The 18,583-nt window shown below is 44.8% G+C and overlaps 1 protein-coding gene across 2 annotated transcripts in view; it reads left to right on the forward strand.

The window, feature by feature from the left end:
• Nucleotides 1-18,429, forward strand: part of Zhx3 (zinc fingers and homeoboxes 3) — a 97,177-nt gene extending 78,748 nt beyond the window's left edge. For both annotated transcript variants that reach the window (XM_060382909.1, XM_021644346.2), the window contains exons 3-4: nucleotides 875-3,866; nucleotides 12,640-18,429. In XM_060382909.1, coding sequence (XP_060238892.1) covers nucleotides 1,010-3,866; nucleotides 12,640-12,650 — 2,868 coding nt within the window. In that variant the 5' untranslated portion in view covers nucleotides 875-1,009 and the 3' untranslated portion in view covers nucleotides 12,651-18,429. The remainder of the gene's footprint in view (nucleotides 1-874; nucleotides 3,867-12,639) is intronic.
• The last annotated feature ends 154 nt before the right edge of the window (nucleotides 18,430-18,583 follow it).

The following is an 18,583-nucleotide window of genomic DNA, read 5'->3' on the forward strand; positions in this document are numbered from 1 at the left end:
GGCAAGAACACCTTCTTATGGTGTCTTATGGAATAACTACTACAGTTATTTAACATGAAGTAAATTTCTTGGTTTAATTTCAAACAGACCAAAATATTTAAGTTTTGTAAGAACAAAAAATACATTTACAGAAATAAAAATGAAAACTACAAAATAAGTACAATACAAGAGTGTAAGTAGTTACATGAATCCAAGATGAGCGCTCACATTTAAGTTGCTGCACCTAAACTGGTACCCTGTGGGCACCCTCTGATCATTGGCTTCACCTAAGTGACAGTGTTCTAGGTACATGGAGGAACTACAGCTTTCCCGTGGTTGGGAATACAGGTGATGGGACAACAGGCAGGGAACGCCAGGCTCTTACAGCTCTCCCTGTGTCCACACTGAAACTGACTTTGTTTCTGAGCCTGGCTTGAAGGAGACAGAGGCGTTGTCCTGTTCTCATATGTGGGAAGACTATGAAAAGAAAACTCCTTGTTGGCCCAAATGTTTAAACAGGAATTACACTGGGTCTTTTGTTCCCAGTCTAAAATGGTCAGAATTAATTTTTAGGTCCAAAGAGGGTGATTTTCCTTCCCTTCCCCTTTCTTTTTTGTAAGCTGAGTTACTTAATGTAGAGATTTAGGGGAATAAAAGAAACAAAGAAAAACTATATAATTTAAGCTTATCAAAGGGTACAGAACATCCCAGCTCATCCTCAGGGCAGCTACCAAGGAGCTCCTGCCTTAGAATTCACAGCTAAGAAGCACACAAGCCTCTTGTGGAGAGACTCACAAAATAGAAAGCAAACAGTGGGTATGCGGCAGGGGACCTGAAAGACAGACAGATTCAGAGACTCCAAGAACTTCTTGATAATGTTTTCTCTTTCTCCCAGGCTTGACAAGGAAGAGCGGCTTTCTGCAGATAACTGATAGAGGTGCCTTAGACGCACTTCTGGGCTCTCATGGAGTAGCTGGAATTTGTACTGCAAGGCCCTCTTGCCTGCTGATCACCCAACGTGACTGTCGCCATGGCCAGCAAGAGGAAGTCCACCACCCCATGCATGATCCCGGTTAAGACCGTGGTGCTGCAGGGTGCCAGCACAGAGGCCGAGCCTGGGGGAACTTTGCCTGAAGGTCCCCAGCAAGATCTTCCTGCAGAGGCACCTGATGCCAGCAATGACACAGTCCCAAACCCCTGCAGCACTGATGGCTCTGCCCTGGCAAACGGGCACCGGAGCACTTTGGATGGCTATATATATTCCTGTAATGACTGTGATTTCAGGTCCCAGGACGTGGCCCACTTTGTAGGACATATGAATGCAGAGCACACAGACTTTAATAAAGACCCAAATTTTGTATGTGCAGGGTGCAGCTTCCTGGCAAAAACCCCTGAAGGGCTTTCCCTGCACAATGCCAAGTGTCACTCAGGGGAAGCCAGCTTTTTGTGGAATGTGACCAAGCCAGACAATCATGTAGTGGTGGAGCAGAATGTCCCTGAGAGTACCACCACATCTGACCTAGCGGTTGAGTCTACAACTGAAGGGACTGATGGACAAGCTGAAATCATCATTACCAAGACTCCAATCATGAAGATAATGAAAGGCAAAGCTGAAGCCAAAAAAATCCATATGCTTAAAGAGAATGCTCCCAATCAGCCTGTGAGTGAGGCCTTGCCAAAGCCATCAGCTGGGGAGGCAGAGGTTAAAGAGGGGGACCACACTTTTGTCAATGGGGCAGCTCCAGTCAGTCAGGCATCTACTAGCTCCTCAAAGACCCCTCATGCTGCCAATGGGCCCTTGATAGGAACAGTGCCAGTATTGCCAGCTGGTATAGCACAGTTCCTCTCCCTCCAGCAGCAGCCCCCAGTGCATGCCCAGCACCATACCCACCAACCCTTGCCTACATCCAAGGCCCTTCCAAAAGTCATGATCCCGCTGAGCAGCATCCCAACCTACAATGCAGCTATGGACTCTAACAGCTTTCTGAAGAACTCCTTCCACAAATTCCCCTACCCAACCAAAGCTGAGCTCTGCTATTTGACTGTGGTGACCAAGTATCCAGAAGAACAGCTTAAGATCTGGTTCACAGCCCAGAGGCTAAAGCAGGGAATCAGCTGGTCTCCTGAGGAGATTGAAGACGCCCGGAAAAAGATGTTCAATACAGTCATCCAGTCTGTGCCTCAGCCCACAATCACAGTTCTAAACACCCCCCTTGTTGCCAGTGCTGGCAATGTACAGCACCTCATCCAGGCTGCTCTCCCAGGCCATGCTGTGGGACAGCCTGAGGGCACAGCAGGGGGCTTATTGGTCACTCAGCCATTGATGGCCAATGGGTTACAAGCAACAAGCTCATCTCTCCCCCTGACAACTGCATCTGTCCCCAAGCCAACTGTGGCACCCATTAACACTGTATGTTCAAATACAGCATCGGCTGTGAAGGTAGTCAATGCAGCCCAGTCACTCCTCACAGCATGCCCTAGCATAACTTCCCAAGCTTTCCTTGATGCAAACATCTACAAAAATAAGAAGTCTCATGAGCAGCTGTCAGCTCTGAAAGGAAGCTTCTGTCGGAACCAGTTCCCTGGGCAGAGTGAAGTCGAGCATCTGACCAAAGTGACAGGCCTCAGCACCAGAGAGGTGCGGAAGTGGTTCAGTGACCGGAGATACCACTGCCGGAACCTGAAGGGCTCCAGGGCCATGATGCCTGGAGAGCACGGCTCTGTTCTCATTGACTCTGTGCCAGAGGTGCCCTTTTCCATGTCATCTAAAGTTCCAGAGGTGACCTGTATCCCAACAGCAACCCCACTAGCAAGCCACCCTGCCACCAAACGACAATCTTGGCACCAGACCCCAGACTTCACCCCAACCAAATACAAAGAGAGAGCCCCAGAGCAGCTGCGAGTCCTGGAAAGCAGTTTTGCACAAAACCCGCTTCCCCCTGAGGAGGAGCTAGACCGCCTGAGAAGTGAAACAAAAATGACCCGAAGGGAAATTGATGGATGGTTCTCAGAGAGACGAAAAAAAGTGAATGCTGAGGAGACCAAGAAGGCTGATGGGCATGTGCCTCAGGAGGAGGAGGAGGGTGCTGAGGAGGAGGGTGGAGATGAAGAGTTGGCCAGTGAGCTGAGAGTTCCTGGTGAAAATGGCTCTCCTGAAATGTTTCTTAGCCATACCTTGGCAGAGCGGAAGGTCAGCCCCATCAAAATCAACCTCAAGAATCTGAGGGTCACTGAAGCCAGTGGCAAGAGTGAGCTTCCAGGGCTGAGTGTCTGCGAACCTGAGGAAGATGGTTTGAACAAGCTGGTAGAGCAGCCACCAGGCAAAGTGAGCTACAAGAAGACAGCACAGCAGCGTCACTTGCTGCGGCAGCTCTTTGTCCAGACACAGTGGCCGAGCAACCAGGACTATGACTCCATCATGGCCCAAACAGGGCTGCCTCGGCCAGAGGTGGTACGCTGGTTTGGAGATAGCAGGTATGCCCTGAAGAACGGCCAGCTCAAGTGGTACGAAGACTATAAGAGGGGCAACTTCCCACCAGGTTTGCTGGTCATAGCCCCTGGCAACCGAGAGCTGCTGCAAGATTATTACATGACACACAAGGTGCTGTGTGAGGAGGACCTGCAGACGCTCTGCAGCAAGACCCAGATGAGTGCCCAGCAGGTCAAGCAATGGTTTGCTGAAAAAATGGGTGAAGAGACCCGGGCTGTGGCAGATACAAGTGGTGAAGATCAGGGCCCTGGAGCTGGAGAGGGTGTGGAAGTTCACAGAGTGCTGGGTGATGCCTATTCAGAGTTGTCTGAGAACAGTGAATCATGGGAGCCGAGTGCTCCTGAGGCCAGCTCAGAGCCCTTTGACACTTCAAGTTCCCAGTCTGGACGTAAACTCGGTAAGTGGCTCATGGGAACCATGCATGGCCTTTCTCTGAATCTGAGGGAGGGTGCAGTCACAGAGTGGGTACAGGTGGCAGGTACTGATGCCTCTAAGGCTATCTGGCAACAGACTAACTGCTGAGGAGTGAATGCCAGGGGACAAATAGCACTAGAAGCCATAGAAGTAAAAGGCTGAGAACTGGGTTTTTGTATTTGGTTCCTGTGCTTTTTATTCGTGTTATTGTTTTTGTTTTAAATCCATGTAGGGAAAGAACTTAAAGGGGCTCATGTGCTTCTAGCCATTTTTTAGCAGTGATTAAGACATCACCTGAGTCAAATAGATCCCCTCTGTATGGAAACAGGGTTAGGGCTTCAGAGGAAGTTTAAGATTGGCAAGCAGAAGAGTCTTTAATGATCTCAACTTTTTGTGTGCCTCGTGCTCACAAAGCTCAAAAGAGGGCATCAGATCTCCTGGAACTGGAGTTACACATGGTTTTGACATGCCGTGGAGGTCTGGGAATCAAGCCTGGGTCTTTTGTAATAGTAGCAAGTGCTCTTAACTGATAAGCCTCTAGCTCCACAGTGCCTTTTTTTCTAATGAAAATCTTGTCTTAGGTTTGTACTGTTTTTCCTGAAGAAATGTTTATCATAATGGAAATTCACCTTCTGTTTTAAGAAATATGAAATCCAAAGCTTGAGTTTTACCTTTCAGTTTCTCTGGATTGTGGTGTTTTGATATTTAGAAGTAACATTAGATCATTTTAAGACACAGTTGTGAATCCATAGACACATCAGATCATTAGGTATTGATTTTCTGATTTTTGGTCCCTGAGTTCCAGACTCCTTCCTTCACTACCCCTTTGCATTTGTCTCCTGATGAAATGCCCCTTTTCAGATCAGCTAGAACAAGAGAGTATGGAGGGAAGAGTGTACAGAAGCTGAAGGACTGGGGTCTCAAAAATGATAGCCTGGCCAACTGAGTCAGGAGGGAACAGAGGTATCGAAAAATGTCTGTGGGATTGGACAGTTGTGCAGGTGGTCCCTGGAGACTGCTGTTCCTGCTGGGGCCCTAACTAAGCACAACACTCTACCCATGAGATGCCATGTTATCTCTTGGACGATGTTGCATTGTTTGCATACAATGCCTGGATGTTTTTATCTGCTTTGACCTAGGAAATCCCAGTTACCCTTCCCTACTCATTTTCTACTTAAGACCTCTAAAAAAACACACAAAATTTTTATTCGTTCACTAAATATTTTTTAATTAATTTATTTTTATATTAATCACAGGTTATATACTTTGTATCCCAGCTGTAGCCCCCTCCCTCCTTCCCTCCCAATCCCACCCTTCCTCCCTCATCTTCTCCCTGCCCCTTTCCAAGTCCACTAAGAGGGGAGGACCTCCTCCCCTTCCATCTGACCCGAGCTTATCAAGTCTCTTCAGGACTGGCTCACTAATATTTTTAACACCTGTTTTGAAATACAATGTTATTGCTTCATTTTTTTTTTTTAAGGAAAAGGAGATTTCTAAGTATGATGTTTGTTTGTGGGAGGGTTGCCACCAGTGAGTACCTGCAGAAAGTGCTCTGTCTGTGTATATGCAGGTTGTGTTGGTGTTTGCTTTTGTGTGTGTGTGTATTTGTGTGCGTGTGCCTATGGAAGCCCAGCAGCCAGCTCCAGGTATTTTTCCTCAGGAGCCATGCAGCTTGTTTTCCAGACAAGGTCTTTCCTGGGACTTGGGGCTTGGCCATTTGGCTAGGGGGCCATCAAGCTCCAGGGATCCACCTGTCCAACTCCTCAGCACTGGGATTATGAGTGTGTCATTACACCTGGCTTGTATACATAAATTATATGGATCAAACTTAGGCCCTCATGCTTACAAGGCAAGTGAGCCATCACCCCAGTCCAGAAAACTTACGGTTCCATGCTTACCACCAAGGTGAAACTCAGCTTTGCAGAGCAAACCAGGTGCAAACACCTGATGGAACCCACACCACTGGTCACCTGTTAGGAGTGTGAGTGTACAATGCCACTGATCTCTCCAGTTCTAGCCACATATCCATTGTTGGAAGAATGGCTCCAAAATCTCACAGTGGTTGCAGTATTTGGGGGTGCCTCTGGCTCCACGACCAACAACTCATAAAGCAGTATCTCACATTTGGCACTGGGTCTTTTGTTTAATAACCACAGCTTTCAAGAGCAGCATTATTCAGATATGCATTACATTTCCCTTAAAACTTCTCAGGACTGAGGTTGCAGGAGTGTGCCACCATGTCTGGCTTTTTACATGTTTTCTGGGGATCTTAACTCAGGTCCTTATGCTAATATGCAGGTACTTTACCAACTGAGACAGGGTCTCTTGGGGTGACTTGTGACATCCTGGAGTGATGATGGTATAAGAAACAGCTTTTGAATGTTTGGTTTGACCCTTTTCCAGTACAGAATAGATTGTCTTTTCCCTTTACCTAGAAGACTTTGCCTATGTTGATCTAAGTGTCCATATACTGTTCCCACTTCAGTGCTTGTATGACCAGGAAGGCAGGATATCACGCCCAAGAAAGATGAGGATGATTAGAGAGTGATGTTAAAAAGATGGTAGAGCAGGCCAGGTGTGGTGGCACCTACTTGTACTCCCAGTACTCCAGGAGGCAGAGGCAGGCAGATTGCTGTGAGTTCGAGACCAGCCTCATCTACAAAGTGAGTCCAGGACAGCCAAGGCTACACAGAGAAACCCCGTCTCGAAAAACTAAAACAAAACAACAACAAAACAGCAAAGCAAGTTTTGGAACTCAAGAGTCTAGCTCAACATTCACAACATCCAAGGATGAGCATGGAGAGGCTCTGCCTAGCTTGATAAATGTCTGTTTCCTTCACCACCATCCTCTTTCCACACCCCTACAGCAGGTAACCATAAACCTTAGGAAATATGGCCCAGGTTGCTGGTGTGGGTAATTTTTGCCAGTGGGCAGTAATGACTTTGTCCTCAGAAATTTGTAGCTTGCTACATTTTTACCATCATAGAGGCCTTGTCTCCGTTCTCAACCCCATGGGCTGGAGCAGCTTCTTAGCCACTGGGCATTTAAAAAGAGTCCTTCTCCCCTTTTCGCAAACCAAACATTTTTAAAAGAATCACAGGTTTCCACAGAGACAACATAGCAGAAACTTCAATGATCCCACATATGAGGAGTACACACTTGACAGGAAATTTTGAAAAATCTTGAACAGATGACTCTAGCTCTCAGTGAGGAAAAATTGCCAATTCTGGAGGCTAAGAGAATTAAATTTTGAGTTACCACATATTGTACTTAGAAGGTACAGTTTTCAATAGAAAAATTACAAAACTTAAAAAGAAATATGAGACTGACTGAGGGTAACCGAGTAAGAGTTTGACAGATAACTACCCTGGAGGAAGTTTAGACATTGGAACTACTGATTAAAGATGTTAGATCAACTATCCTCAGTCTGCTCAATGAAATACAGGAAACAATGGGAAGAATGAAGAGAAATCAGGAATAAAATGCATGAACACAATGACAGTGTTAGCTAAAGAGGTATAAAGTTTAAAAAACAAACCACACTTCAAACCAAAACAGTATAATCACTGAGATGAAAAATTTATTAGAGAGGCTAAGCAACATATTTGAGCAAGAAGGAAGGGGTCAGAGGATTTGAAGAGATGAAATTACCCAGAGGCACAGAAACCAAAAAGGACAATAAATAGAAACTAATGGGGCCTGTAGGACATAGATAATCATGAATGTATGTGTTGTAGGAATTGTAGAAAGAGGTTAAAAACATCTAAAGAAGTAACAGCAGAAAACTTTACAAATAAGATGAAAGATATGAACGCATCCAAGGACTTCAGTGAACTCAAAAACATAAAAATTTAGAGAAAAATAGCTCATCACGTAAAGGATCCTTAATCAGGTTAATGGCTGAGGAAGGGCACATTTGAAGTTCTGAAAGAGAACGGAGTTAAGTCATTTCCAGATGAACAAAAGCTAAAGTTTGTTACTGATAGGTTGTCCTACTGGAGATGCTACCAAAAGTCCTTTAGATTGAAATAAAATGATACTGAATAGTAATTTGAACCCACAAGAAAAAAATAACCATAATAAAGTTAATTTTATAGGTAAATATAATTCCAGTACCATTATAATTTTAATTTGTGGTTTTTCTGTCATCCCTGTATGATTTAAAATGCAAACTTCATGAAAAGTGTACATCTGTGTTAATAGGAAGATGAAACATGAATCCCTAATGCAGTAAACAGTGATGGATGAGAGACTCACGGCTATATAACATGGAAACTGAGTGGTATCTTACATTGCTTTAAGTTTAAGGCATTAATTATGATCCCCAAGTTAAGCAAGAAAATAATACAAATAAATATAAAGACATCAAACTGAGCAAAATAAATAAATAGCCAAAAAGGCAGAAGGGAGGGTTGAAAATAAAAAATAAAAAAATAACTGATTGGCAGGAGTAATTAATCCTTCTTTTTCAATAATCACATATAATATCAATGGATTAAGTTGTTCTAAAGACAAAGCTTGGTATATAGTATCAAAACCAAACAGGAGCCATCTATTTACTATCTATAAGAGATTCACTTTAAATACAGGCACACAAAAGAGGTTAAAGGTAAAGGATGGAAAAAAAATTACGAGTGGTTGAGTTCCTTGCTGAGGTGTTAACAGGCGCTCTCTCTCTCTCTCTCTCTCTCTCTGTGTGTATGTGTGTTTGAGACAGGGTTTCTCTGTGAGGCCTTGTTGTTCTGAAACTCAATCTGTAGACCAGGCTGGCCTCGAACTCACAGAGATCCACATGCCTTTCTCCTAAGTACTGGGATTAAAGGCGTGCGCTACCACTACCACCACCACCACCACCACCACCACCACCACCACCACCTTGCTTAGTTCTTGGTCTTGTAGCCAAAGAACTGAAAATCAGGCATTACACAGATGTGCAGAAGCAGCAAGATAACTCCTTTCTAGGGAGACACTGTCATGACTGACAGCAGGCCACACGAGTGAAAACACTCAAGAGCCCTGAGTATTTGTTGTTCCAGGCTTCCTTTATAAGGTTCAAGAGAAGGTGGAGCTTGTTACTAACAAGGTACACTTAGGTGGTTCCCTGTTTTAGTTGACAGATTAGGTTATATAATAATCTTGGCATGTTCCTTCCCATAATAGATTTGTTTGTAATCATATGTCCACCCAATTATGCAGAGACATGAGATGGTAAGTAGGAGATTTCCATAGGATATTACTAGAGGACATAGTTTTATTTTACTGCATATGCACGCAAAACCAATTCAGCCCTTCTATTCTCATACCTAGTGAGGATAGACTTGAAAGAAACTGTCAACATTTGAGTGTTACTGGGGGCAGAAAGCATTCATTGTTAGGAGATGGGAGTGCATGTACCCTGATGTAGGTGGGTTGTTGAAAGGTTTCTGAGGCTGTGAGGTTGTTGTGAGGTCTGGAGAAGAGTATGTGTGCATAGCACATGCAGATGAAGGAGCTAGACTGCCAAGTGCATTACTATAAAGGGGTGTGTGTATGCATGCACAATCCAAACCAGACAGGGCCCCAAACTAAACTGTTGCCTCTATGCTTTCCTGCCTCAGATGTATCACACAAGAAGTAAAGAAAAAGAAACCCAATGTGGTTTTATTACGGTGAAGCCAAATACTTTGAATAAAACATTTATGGCAGACAAAAATATTATATTTTGGTAAAAGGTCTAATACAAGATTTAGCAGTTATTAATATACACACTTGAGTCCAAAAGTATATAAAATAAAATGGACAGGATTAAAAGGAAAATAAGCAAAAGTATTTAGAAACTTTAATACTATACTTTCAATAGTGCACATAAAAACCACACAGAAGCCAGATATGACGGCATATGCCTATAGGAGGCCTAAAGCAGGAGGATGCCTTGAGTTCACAAGTTCAAGACCAACCCTGATAATATAGTGAAAAATTCTCAACACAAAAACAAGCAGAAATCAGGCAGAAGATCAACAAGGAAACAAAAGACTTTAAAAAAATAATATAAACTTAGTCAAATATGGTAACTAATGCCTGTAATCCTGGTACTTGGGAAATGAAGGCAGGGGGGCTGCTGCAAATTTGAGATTAGGCTAAGCTACAGTCAGTTCCAGGCCAGCTTAGGAAAAAAGGAAAATATAATAAACTATTAAACATAGCAGATACAAATGGATCAGCCAAGCAGAAGTGATGAAACACTTAGAAAAAAATACAGTTAAGAACCTTCCAGACCTTAGGTTAGGCAGAGGTTTCTTAATTATGACAGCAAAAGCATTGGCAACAACAGCAACAAAATCAGTTGGTCAACATCAACTGTTAAAGACTCTGAGCTGGGCATGGTGGCTTTTAACTCTAACTCAGCACTTACAAAGCAGAGACAAGATTATGAATTCCAGGCCAGGCTGGGATACATAGCAAGACCCTATCTCAAAATACCAAAACATATTTAAAAAAAAAAAGATTTTAAAATCCCAAGCCTGGAATGGTGGCACATTCCTTCCTGTCATCTCAGCATTCAGGAGGCCGAGGTAAAAGGAGTGTAAGTTTCAAGCCAGCATGGTGTACATAATAAGGCCCTGGCTAAAAAAAAAAAAAAAAAAAAAAAAAAGTAAAAAGCTTTTGTACATTAAATTATATTCTCTACAGCAGTGGTTCTCAACCTCTGGGTCGCAACCCTTGTGTGGGTCAAATGACCCTTTCACAGGGTCACATATCAGATATACACATTACAATTCATAACAATAGAAAAATTACATTTATGAAGTAGCAATGAAATAATTTTATGGTTGGGGGGTCACAACCAGAACAGGAGGAGGAACTGTATTAAAGGGTCACAGCATTAGGAAGATTGAGAACTACTGCTCAAGAGAGTGAAAAGGCAATTGACAGGTAAGACAAAATTCCTGAAAAATCATGCATTTGATAAAGAATTAACATTCAGAATATAAAGAAATACAATTCAACAACAAGCCAATTAAAAAAATGAATAAATTATTTAACTAGACATTTCTCCTTAGGAGAGAGCTAGCCGGGCACAGTGGCACATGACTGTAATCCTGGCATTCAGGGAGGCAGAGGCAGGTGGATCTCTGTGAGTTCAAGACCAGCCTGGTCTACAAAGAGAATTCTAGGACAGCCAAGGCTACACAGAGAGAAACCCTGTCTCAAAAAAAAAACAACAAAAACAAAACAAGAAAGAAGAGAACTAACAAGAGCTACAAGCCCATGAGAAGATGACTAACATTTTGAGCTGCAGAGGTGACTCAGCAGTTAAGAGTACTGGCTGTTTTTGCAGAGGGCCTGGTTTCAGTTTCTAGTACCCACATGGTAGCTCAGAACCATTTATAACTCCAGTCCCAGGGGAGCCAATGCTCTCTTCTGACCTCCATGGGGACCAAGCACCATACCTAGTATGCAGACATAATTCTTTAAAGACAAAAAAAAATTTTTAAGATGACTAAGATTTTTAGTTTTTAGGGAAATGCATATGAAACGTACAATTATGTTCTAGATTACACTTAAATCAGCTATTGCTTACATGTACGCAAACAGAAAATCAGAGGCATTGGTGAGGATGTGGGGAAAACCAGCTCCTGGTACACCACTGCCGTGAATGTAAAGTGACAAGCCTTGGAAAACTCTTCAGCAGGTCTGAACAAGCTCCTCATCCAATCTACGAAGCCTCACTGCTAGCACTGAAAAGACATCCTGAACTGACGTTGTGCATGAATGTTCAAAGCAGCACTATTCACAAGTCCCAAAAGCAGGAAACAACCTGTGTCCATTGACACAGGGATGGATAAACAAATGTGCTGTGTACATACAAACACTGTAGGTACAATGATACACTGCACAACATGGATGGAACTTGAAAACATAATGCCAAGTAAAATAAGCCAAATATTGTATGATTCTACTTATATGAAGTCTCTAGCCAAACTTATGGTGAGAGAAAGTAGAATGTAGGCTACTTCTGAGAGAAGAATTGGCAGTTATTATATAATGGACACAGAACTTATATTTAGGGTGTTGAAAACTATTAGGGTATGGAAATAGGGCAATGATGATTCATAACAGATATGTACATAATATATTTAGACATATACTTAGTATGGCTGTAATGGGAAATTTTGTGTTTGGTGTATTGTACCATGATGTTTTTTAAACTAGAGATGAGATATGTGGGTGTGAGTAATAGGCATGGCTGAACACAGCAGGAGTGGCAGCTTTACCTCCAAAATTCTCTGTTATCTACACCCTGGCTTCTTGTGCTCCCCCAGGGTAAAGGCCCTATATGTACACATGGGATGAGAATCCTGTGATCAGCTGCCGTGACCTTGACTACGAACCTGCAAGTTATAAATAAAGACATGAGGAGGATGCATAGTAGTTGTCAAGATGCCAGAGCTCAGGGCTCTAGGTACCAGGAGGCAGGTTAGAACACACAGTTAGCAGGCATTAGGGGGCCCTGCGCGCGGTGATGGGCTAGGTGTCAGGGGGCTAAGAAATCTGAAGACCTTGTGTGGTTCAGCCAGTATCCTGTCCTTATAACCCACACTCTCCTCTTTCACCTTCCCTCAGGCTGGAGGGGACAGTCGCATGGTACTACTCATGGGATCAAAGGGTCTCCAAAACCATGCGATAACAGCCCAGGACAGTGAAGACTGGGCATCCCTAGGGACTGTACAGGTTGTAGCTGCCATGGAGTGACAGGTATGTGTTTTCTCTTCAGAAACAGACTGAATTTGATCCGGTTACTGTGAAGGACCGGCCAGTATGGGACGCTGTCTGCCATGTGGAAGGGCCAAACCTGCTACACGTCATCTTGATGGCCAGTTGCCAGGCGCCAAGAGAACCTGTCGCTGCCCTAAATATCCTCCGCCTGACACTTCTAAGCAAGCAGCAAGGAGTTCTCATCAACCCATCCTCCCACTGTGCAGGACCTTTCCTTTGCCTCCCAGGGACACAGCAGTTCAGACTGCATATACCTAGACCCAGAATCAAGTTTTTAGCATATACAACTGCCTCTATACATTTAATAAAGCATCCAACTACAGACATTTTCAATACATAGGAACTTGGGTTACCAAAGCAGTTCAGCTCTGACAATGCCATGTCTGTTCTCTGGGAGGCTGAGACCACAGGGACCCTCATCCTCTGCAGCAGAGGAGTTACAGGCACACTCAGAACCGCATCTGGCCTGGCCCCACTGCCTTCAAGGGAACAGAACTGTTGAAGAGATCTCTGCATCACTGAATAGGCAAGCCACGTTTTGTGCCAGGCTTGCGTTGATTTTTGATTGACACAGAGCCCACTGTTACCGTCAGTTCTGAACACAGCCAAACTATGAGATTATCATTGGATGCTTACCATTCTGTTTAGTTAACCATAATTCTGCTTATGGAGTTTGAATCATGGACTAACTTCTCCATTATCAGATCAACTAAAGAAACTATTGTTGTAAAGCCCAATCGGCTGACCTATATGCTCCCTTCAGCCCTTCAGTTCAGACTCCTTTAGAGCAAGAGGAAAATGGTCAAGGTAGAGCCAGTTGCTGTGGCTTTGGCCAACACTGCTCAATGCCTCCTGCAGGTCAGAAGGAAGTACATGGTGGCTGGTAGGAAGAGTGAGGCTGAAGGGCTTGGGAGATTTTGAAATGACCAGAGTTGGAGTGGTCTTGAACACAGAGACCTGCAGGAGGGAGTTCCTGGCAAAATGTCCTTGCAACACACCAAGGGCCTGGCCAGCTACTGGTTTTATGATCCAGAGGTGCTGGACATCACTGGAAAGGTGCCTGTGAGGGTGTTCTTAAAGTTCTAAATTTATATTCCCAAACCTGGGAAACAGGTACTCTCTATCTACTTTTGCCTAAGCCTTGTGTCTTTTGAGTTAAAAATCACAAGAAAAGGTGCCTTTGAAACAATGGTAAACTTGCTTATGGAGCTATACTAAACATTAAAGCCCTTGTGTCTCCTAGGCTGATTTCTGAGAGCTGTGGATAGAGGAGGGACAAAGATGACAAACAGGCTGTGTCATTCATGACCCCACTAACCTCTTGGAAACTCCATCAGGAGACCCACAGGCAGGGCAAGAGCTTTGACCAAGCAGTGGTTAACTTCTAGGTATTATACTCCTGGGGAGGAAAACAGTCTGAGGATGAGCATGGCAGCCTTGAGCCTTCTCGGAAAGTGGGCTTTCTTTGTAACCCAGAGCCTTGGAACCAGTATGTTTCTTTTGCTCTTCCTGTTCCCATATGGATGACCTTACATTTGTCTCAGATTGGGGGTTTCGACTACTTGGCAAGTTTTGCAGCCTATTTTTGTATCCTTTCTGTTTGGGGAGGGAAGCAATTTGGGGAGGGAAGTAATTTGGTCCCAGACCTCGAGGATTGTAAAGAATGGTGAGTGATTGCTTTCCTTCAGAGAACAGACGCCTGAAAGTTTTCCTTTAGTGTTTGTGTATGTGCAGATTTACATATCCACAGTAACAGTACACATGCTTATTTAATACTTTATTCTTAAAAATGTATGTCTGATGTACACCTGAGCTTCATATGGATGCACTAGGGGGAAATGATCTGTGTATGCAGAGATGACAGTACACCGGGCAGCTGGAGCAGCAGAGGATGCCATCTCCTGTCTAAGAAAGCATCTGTGTCTCACCTGAGCCCAGACATCTGCTGGCTTCACCTCTAGAACCCTGCTGTACTAGCTGAATCGTAGACTCTATAAAAATGTCTCAACAATTCCCATGGAACAGAAAATGAAATTACTTGGTGGACATTACACAGGACACAGATAGCAGCCTGGTCTCCGGCACCAGGTAGTCTTCTGGGTGGGAAGTTAAAGTAACACTGGCCCCAACATACCTTTCTCAGAGCTGGTAAAGGCAAGAGTGTCCAGGTAAGGACCCCAAATGACTAATGTACCTTGCTTCCTTTGTCTTGGATCAGGGAGGGAAATTGTGGCTTGGACCTTATGTTTGGCAGGTAATGCTGAGGGAGGTCATGGAGCTGGCAATTCAGGGAAGGGCTTTGGGTGCCAAGCACGAGTGCACTGACAGAGGAGTACAGGAGTAGGTGGCAGCTGCCAGGCCTATGGTTTCTATGTGACAGACAGATCACAGTGGCCTTGTACAGCTGGAGGGTCAAGATGGTCTAGGTGCCTTCAGTAGAAGGCTGGCTGTGGGCTACTGAGGTGGGATGGAATGTGCTTCTCTTAGCAGAGGTTGCTTTATAAGATGGTGAGTCTTGTCCCATCCTCTGCACTCACCTGGACTTAACAGAGACAGCACGTTCTAAGTGTTCTTTGTTGCCAGTCTTGTACGTTTGAATTTTCTCTTACTTAGGGTTGTTTTCAGTTCTAAACCAAACTCCATTCTAACAGAAATCTGAACTTATCCATAGGCTTCGCATATTATTTGTAATTTTTTGATCACAGAGACTTTTGGGGGAGGAGTTGGATGTGTTAGGAGATGGCTTGCCAGCATGAGGTTTACTAGTGACTGACCTTGTGCTTGTCTCCTGACAGCAGATGTCAAGTGGACAAAATACCTTAGCCTGAGGCACCCTTCTCTCTGGAAGCAAAAGTAGAGTTGGGTGGGACCTGGTAGACTTCTACCTGTACCCTCCAGTTTGTCCCCAGCTGGCCTTGGGTGTGTCCTACCAGGAAGCTCAGCAGCACTCTCCAGGCCCAGGCGGCTCAGAGATCTTGTTCTGTCAGTAGTTGTGCCACACCTGTGCTCCTTCCTCCCTGCTGGCCCCAGGACATCTGTTACACAGCTGCCTGTCGTGGAGGGCAGGAGATAGCCGTTCTGGTTATTCCCAAGGTGACTGCTGAGCTGTCCATCTTGAGCCATTGCCTTTTGTCTTCCTAGTCTCTATATGGACCAAAATCCTCAGATTGGAGCAGCCTTGTCAGTTCCACTGTCACAGCCCAAGTGTATAAGGTACTTTCTGGGTTAGAATTTGTGTTTTTTGTAAAGCCCCCGCCACTTCCCCAGTGAAATGCTAGTTCCAGCCACTTTGCAGATCATCTTGTATCAATTCATTTGCAAGGCTCACTTGTCTGCAGGAGTCTTCTAGATACATGAAGGTCTCTGGTCAACTCATCCTGGCAAAAGTTTGGCAGGCTCCCTTTTTTCTTTTTCTTTTCTTTCCTTCCTTTTTTTTTTTTAAACTCTGACTGGAGCCTTCTCTTTATCACCCCTGAGCTTCCTCTTCTCCCTTTTCTCAAGAGCACACTGTTCACCACCATCCTGCCCAGACCTTTAGGGGGTGATTTCCATGTGCTCTAGTCCTGCAGCCAACAGGTCTCCCGAGACTTCAACCTAAATTCTCTGCACTGCAGTTTGTTCTGCCTTGGGGCAGTCGAACCGGTAAGTGACTGTGCTTATATAGTCCAGGGCTATCAATGCTGTTAGAGGTATTCAGTGAAATGGCTGGGTTTGCTTTTGACTGAGTAATGGCAGAACTGACGATCATACTGTTTGCTGTTTAGATTGCTACCTGGCTTATTAGCTAGAAACCCAAATGGAACGGAGTCTCAGTTTACTTCTGCTGAAGTCTGCTCCTAGTGGCTGGCCTCTAGGGATGGCTGGCATGGAGTGGCAAGCCCAAGTGCATCAAAGCCTAAAATTCACGCATGGTTGTAAACTGAAAGCAGCTCACAATGTGTAGGGGTTAGGGCTGAGAGCCTGCTTTTTGTGGGTTTTCTGAGGGCTTGTTAATACTAGCCAACAATCCATGGACCTGGTCCTCCAGACTGGAGAAACGCTGTAGGTTTTTCTAGCTCAGGGCCTTGCAGGAGCACCTCTTCCCAATTCCCCGAAGCAGGGATGAAAATCCAGAGAAGTTGGGAATGTGACTAAGGTGGTTGCCACAAGGACAGAAGTAGGTACCTGCTTCCTTGGTTTTTAGTCTCCTATGGTTTTCAGGACTGAATGGATTCAGTGTAGTTACTACTCTGTTGTCTCTGCCCTCCTTGAGCCAGACCTTGCTGCTACTCTGGCAGGAAGCAGGCAGAGCAGAGGGAGAACAGCTATTTGGCAGGGACTGTTTGCCAAGTGATGTCTTACTGCTGTCTACAAGAGTGGGCGGATGGCAAGTCAGGACACCTGAGAGGGGCTTGCAGAGGTACCTGCCATCAGTGTCTCTTTTGTCAAGAGACTCGCATACTGTGAACACAGATGGGCACCTGTATGTTAAGAGCTTTTATTGGTTAATGCTGTTTGACATGTGTTCTCTTCCATGAAAGGTAGGTGATTCAGAATTATTCAGGATGACTCAAGTTGAAGGTAAAATGCCTAGGATAAAGTCTGTTCAAACACTGAATATAGAAAGGGCTACCAGGGCGCTCTCCTTCCCAAGAAAGTACCAGAAGAGATACTGTCCAGCAGGGCAAAGTCTTATTATGTGGTGCCTGTTAGCCGTAGTTTGTGCTTAAGAGCGATCTTGTCCTGAGCTCCTGCCCACACAGCTTGGTCTCATTCTTGTGGTTTGACTCAGGGTCAGAGCCCCATGTGAGAAGGTTAGCTACAGTGAGAGCTCTAGCACCCATTCCTCAGCAGAGTTCCAGCATGAGTTGGGTTGCTCTCTGTGAAACTGGGTGGGCCAAGGGCAGCAGTGGTCACTCAGGCAGTGATCTCTCTCCCATGCTTCTGAGTAGCCTGCTTTGTTCAGCTTTGCCAGGAAGGTCAGACTGTGTCATAATTGTTATTAAACAGAGAAAACGAGCCAACCTTTCTCTGGCCCCTGCTGACTATTGTTCTTTGAGTTGTCCTGACATAGCCCTTGGGGAAATTGGGGAGGCTGCCAAAGGACTGCAGAGTCCTTGCAAACAATGTCCTGGTTCCTAGTCCTCCAGCACCTGCTTTGTGTTCTGGTCTCAGTACGGAGGGCTTTGTTCTCAGGGGCCCGACTACTGAGAAGTGTGACTGGGGAATGACTTGAACAGTCTGCCTTTGCTGTGCTTCCTGTCTCCCAGAAACAGCTGAAATGACTATCCTGGTGCTAAGTGAGGGGCAGCTGTCCTGGTTAATGGCAAGAGGGTCACCTGCTACTGTGGCCAGCTGTGAGAGCAAACTGAGAAATAGCATATTCTGTCACATAGACCTTTGTGGAGAAGGAATTTTCTGTGTAGCCCTGGCTGGCCTCAGACTTGGGTACTCTTCCTGTGTCTCCCTCCCAAGCACTGAGTTACAGGCATGGGTCACACCTGGCTGGAGTGCAGGAAAATCCTTTACCCTGGGAAACATTTGAATAGAAAGATAGCCTTTGCCTTTGGTGTGGGCTGTGTGTGGTGGGAGGTGCAAGGATGACCCCTTTGGGCTGTCTCCGGGCCTCGTAAGGTCCCCCATGGGGATGCTGCTATTTCTACGATGCAAATTGCACATTTCCTAGATTTTGTATCTGCAAATTTGGATAAGGGATGGGATGAGGGACAAAACTGCTTATGTAGTTTGAATGGGCCTCAGTGGTACTTCCAATCTTTTGACTGTTCCTAAATAAAAAAATGTACAGACATTTCTTATCTGCTGACTTTGTGTGTCTGTGTGTGTTGGAGAAATTAATAAACAAAAGGTAAGATCCCTTCTATTGATTTTGAGGAAAGGGGGCAAATCTGACCTTAAAATGGATAGAGGTTGGGGCTTCCCTCAGCTCCCCAGGAAGACATTCT

The sequence above is a fragment of the Meriones unguiculatus genome, chromosome 4, assembly GCF_030254825.1.
Source record: "Meriones unguiculatus strain TT.TT164.6M chromosome 4, Bangor_MerUng_6.1, whole genome shotgun sequence".
Taxonomy (NCBI): domain Eukaryota; kingdom Metazoa; phylum Chordata; class Mammalia; order Rodentia; family Muridae; genus Meriones; species Meriones unguiculatus.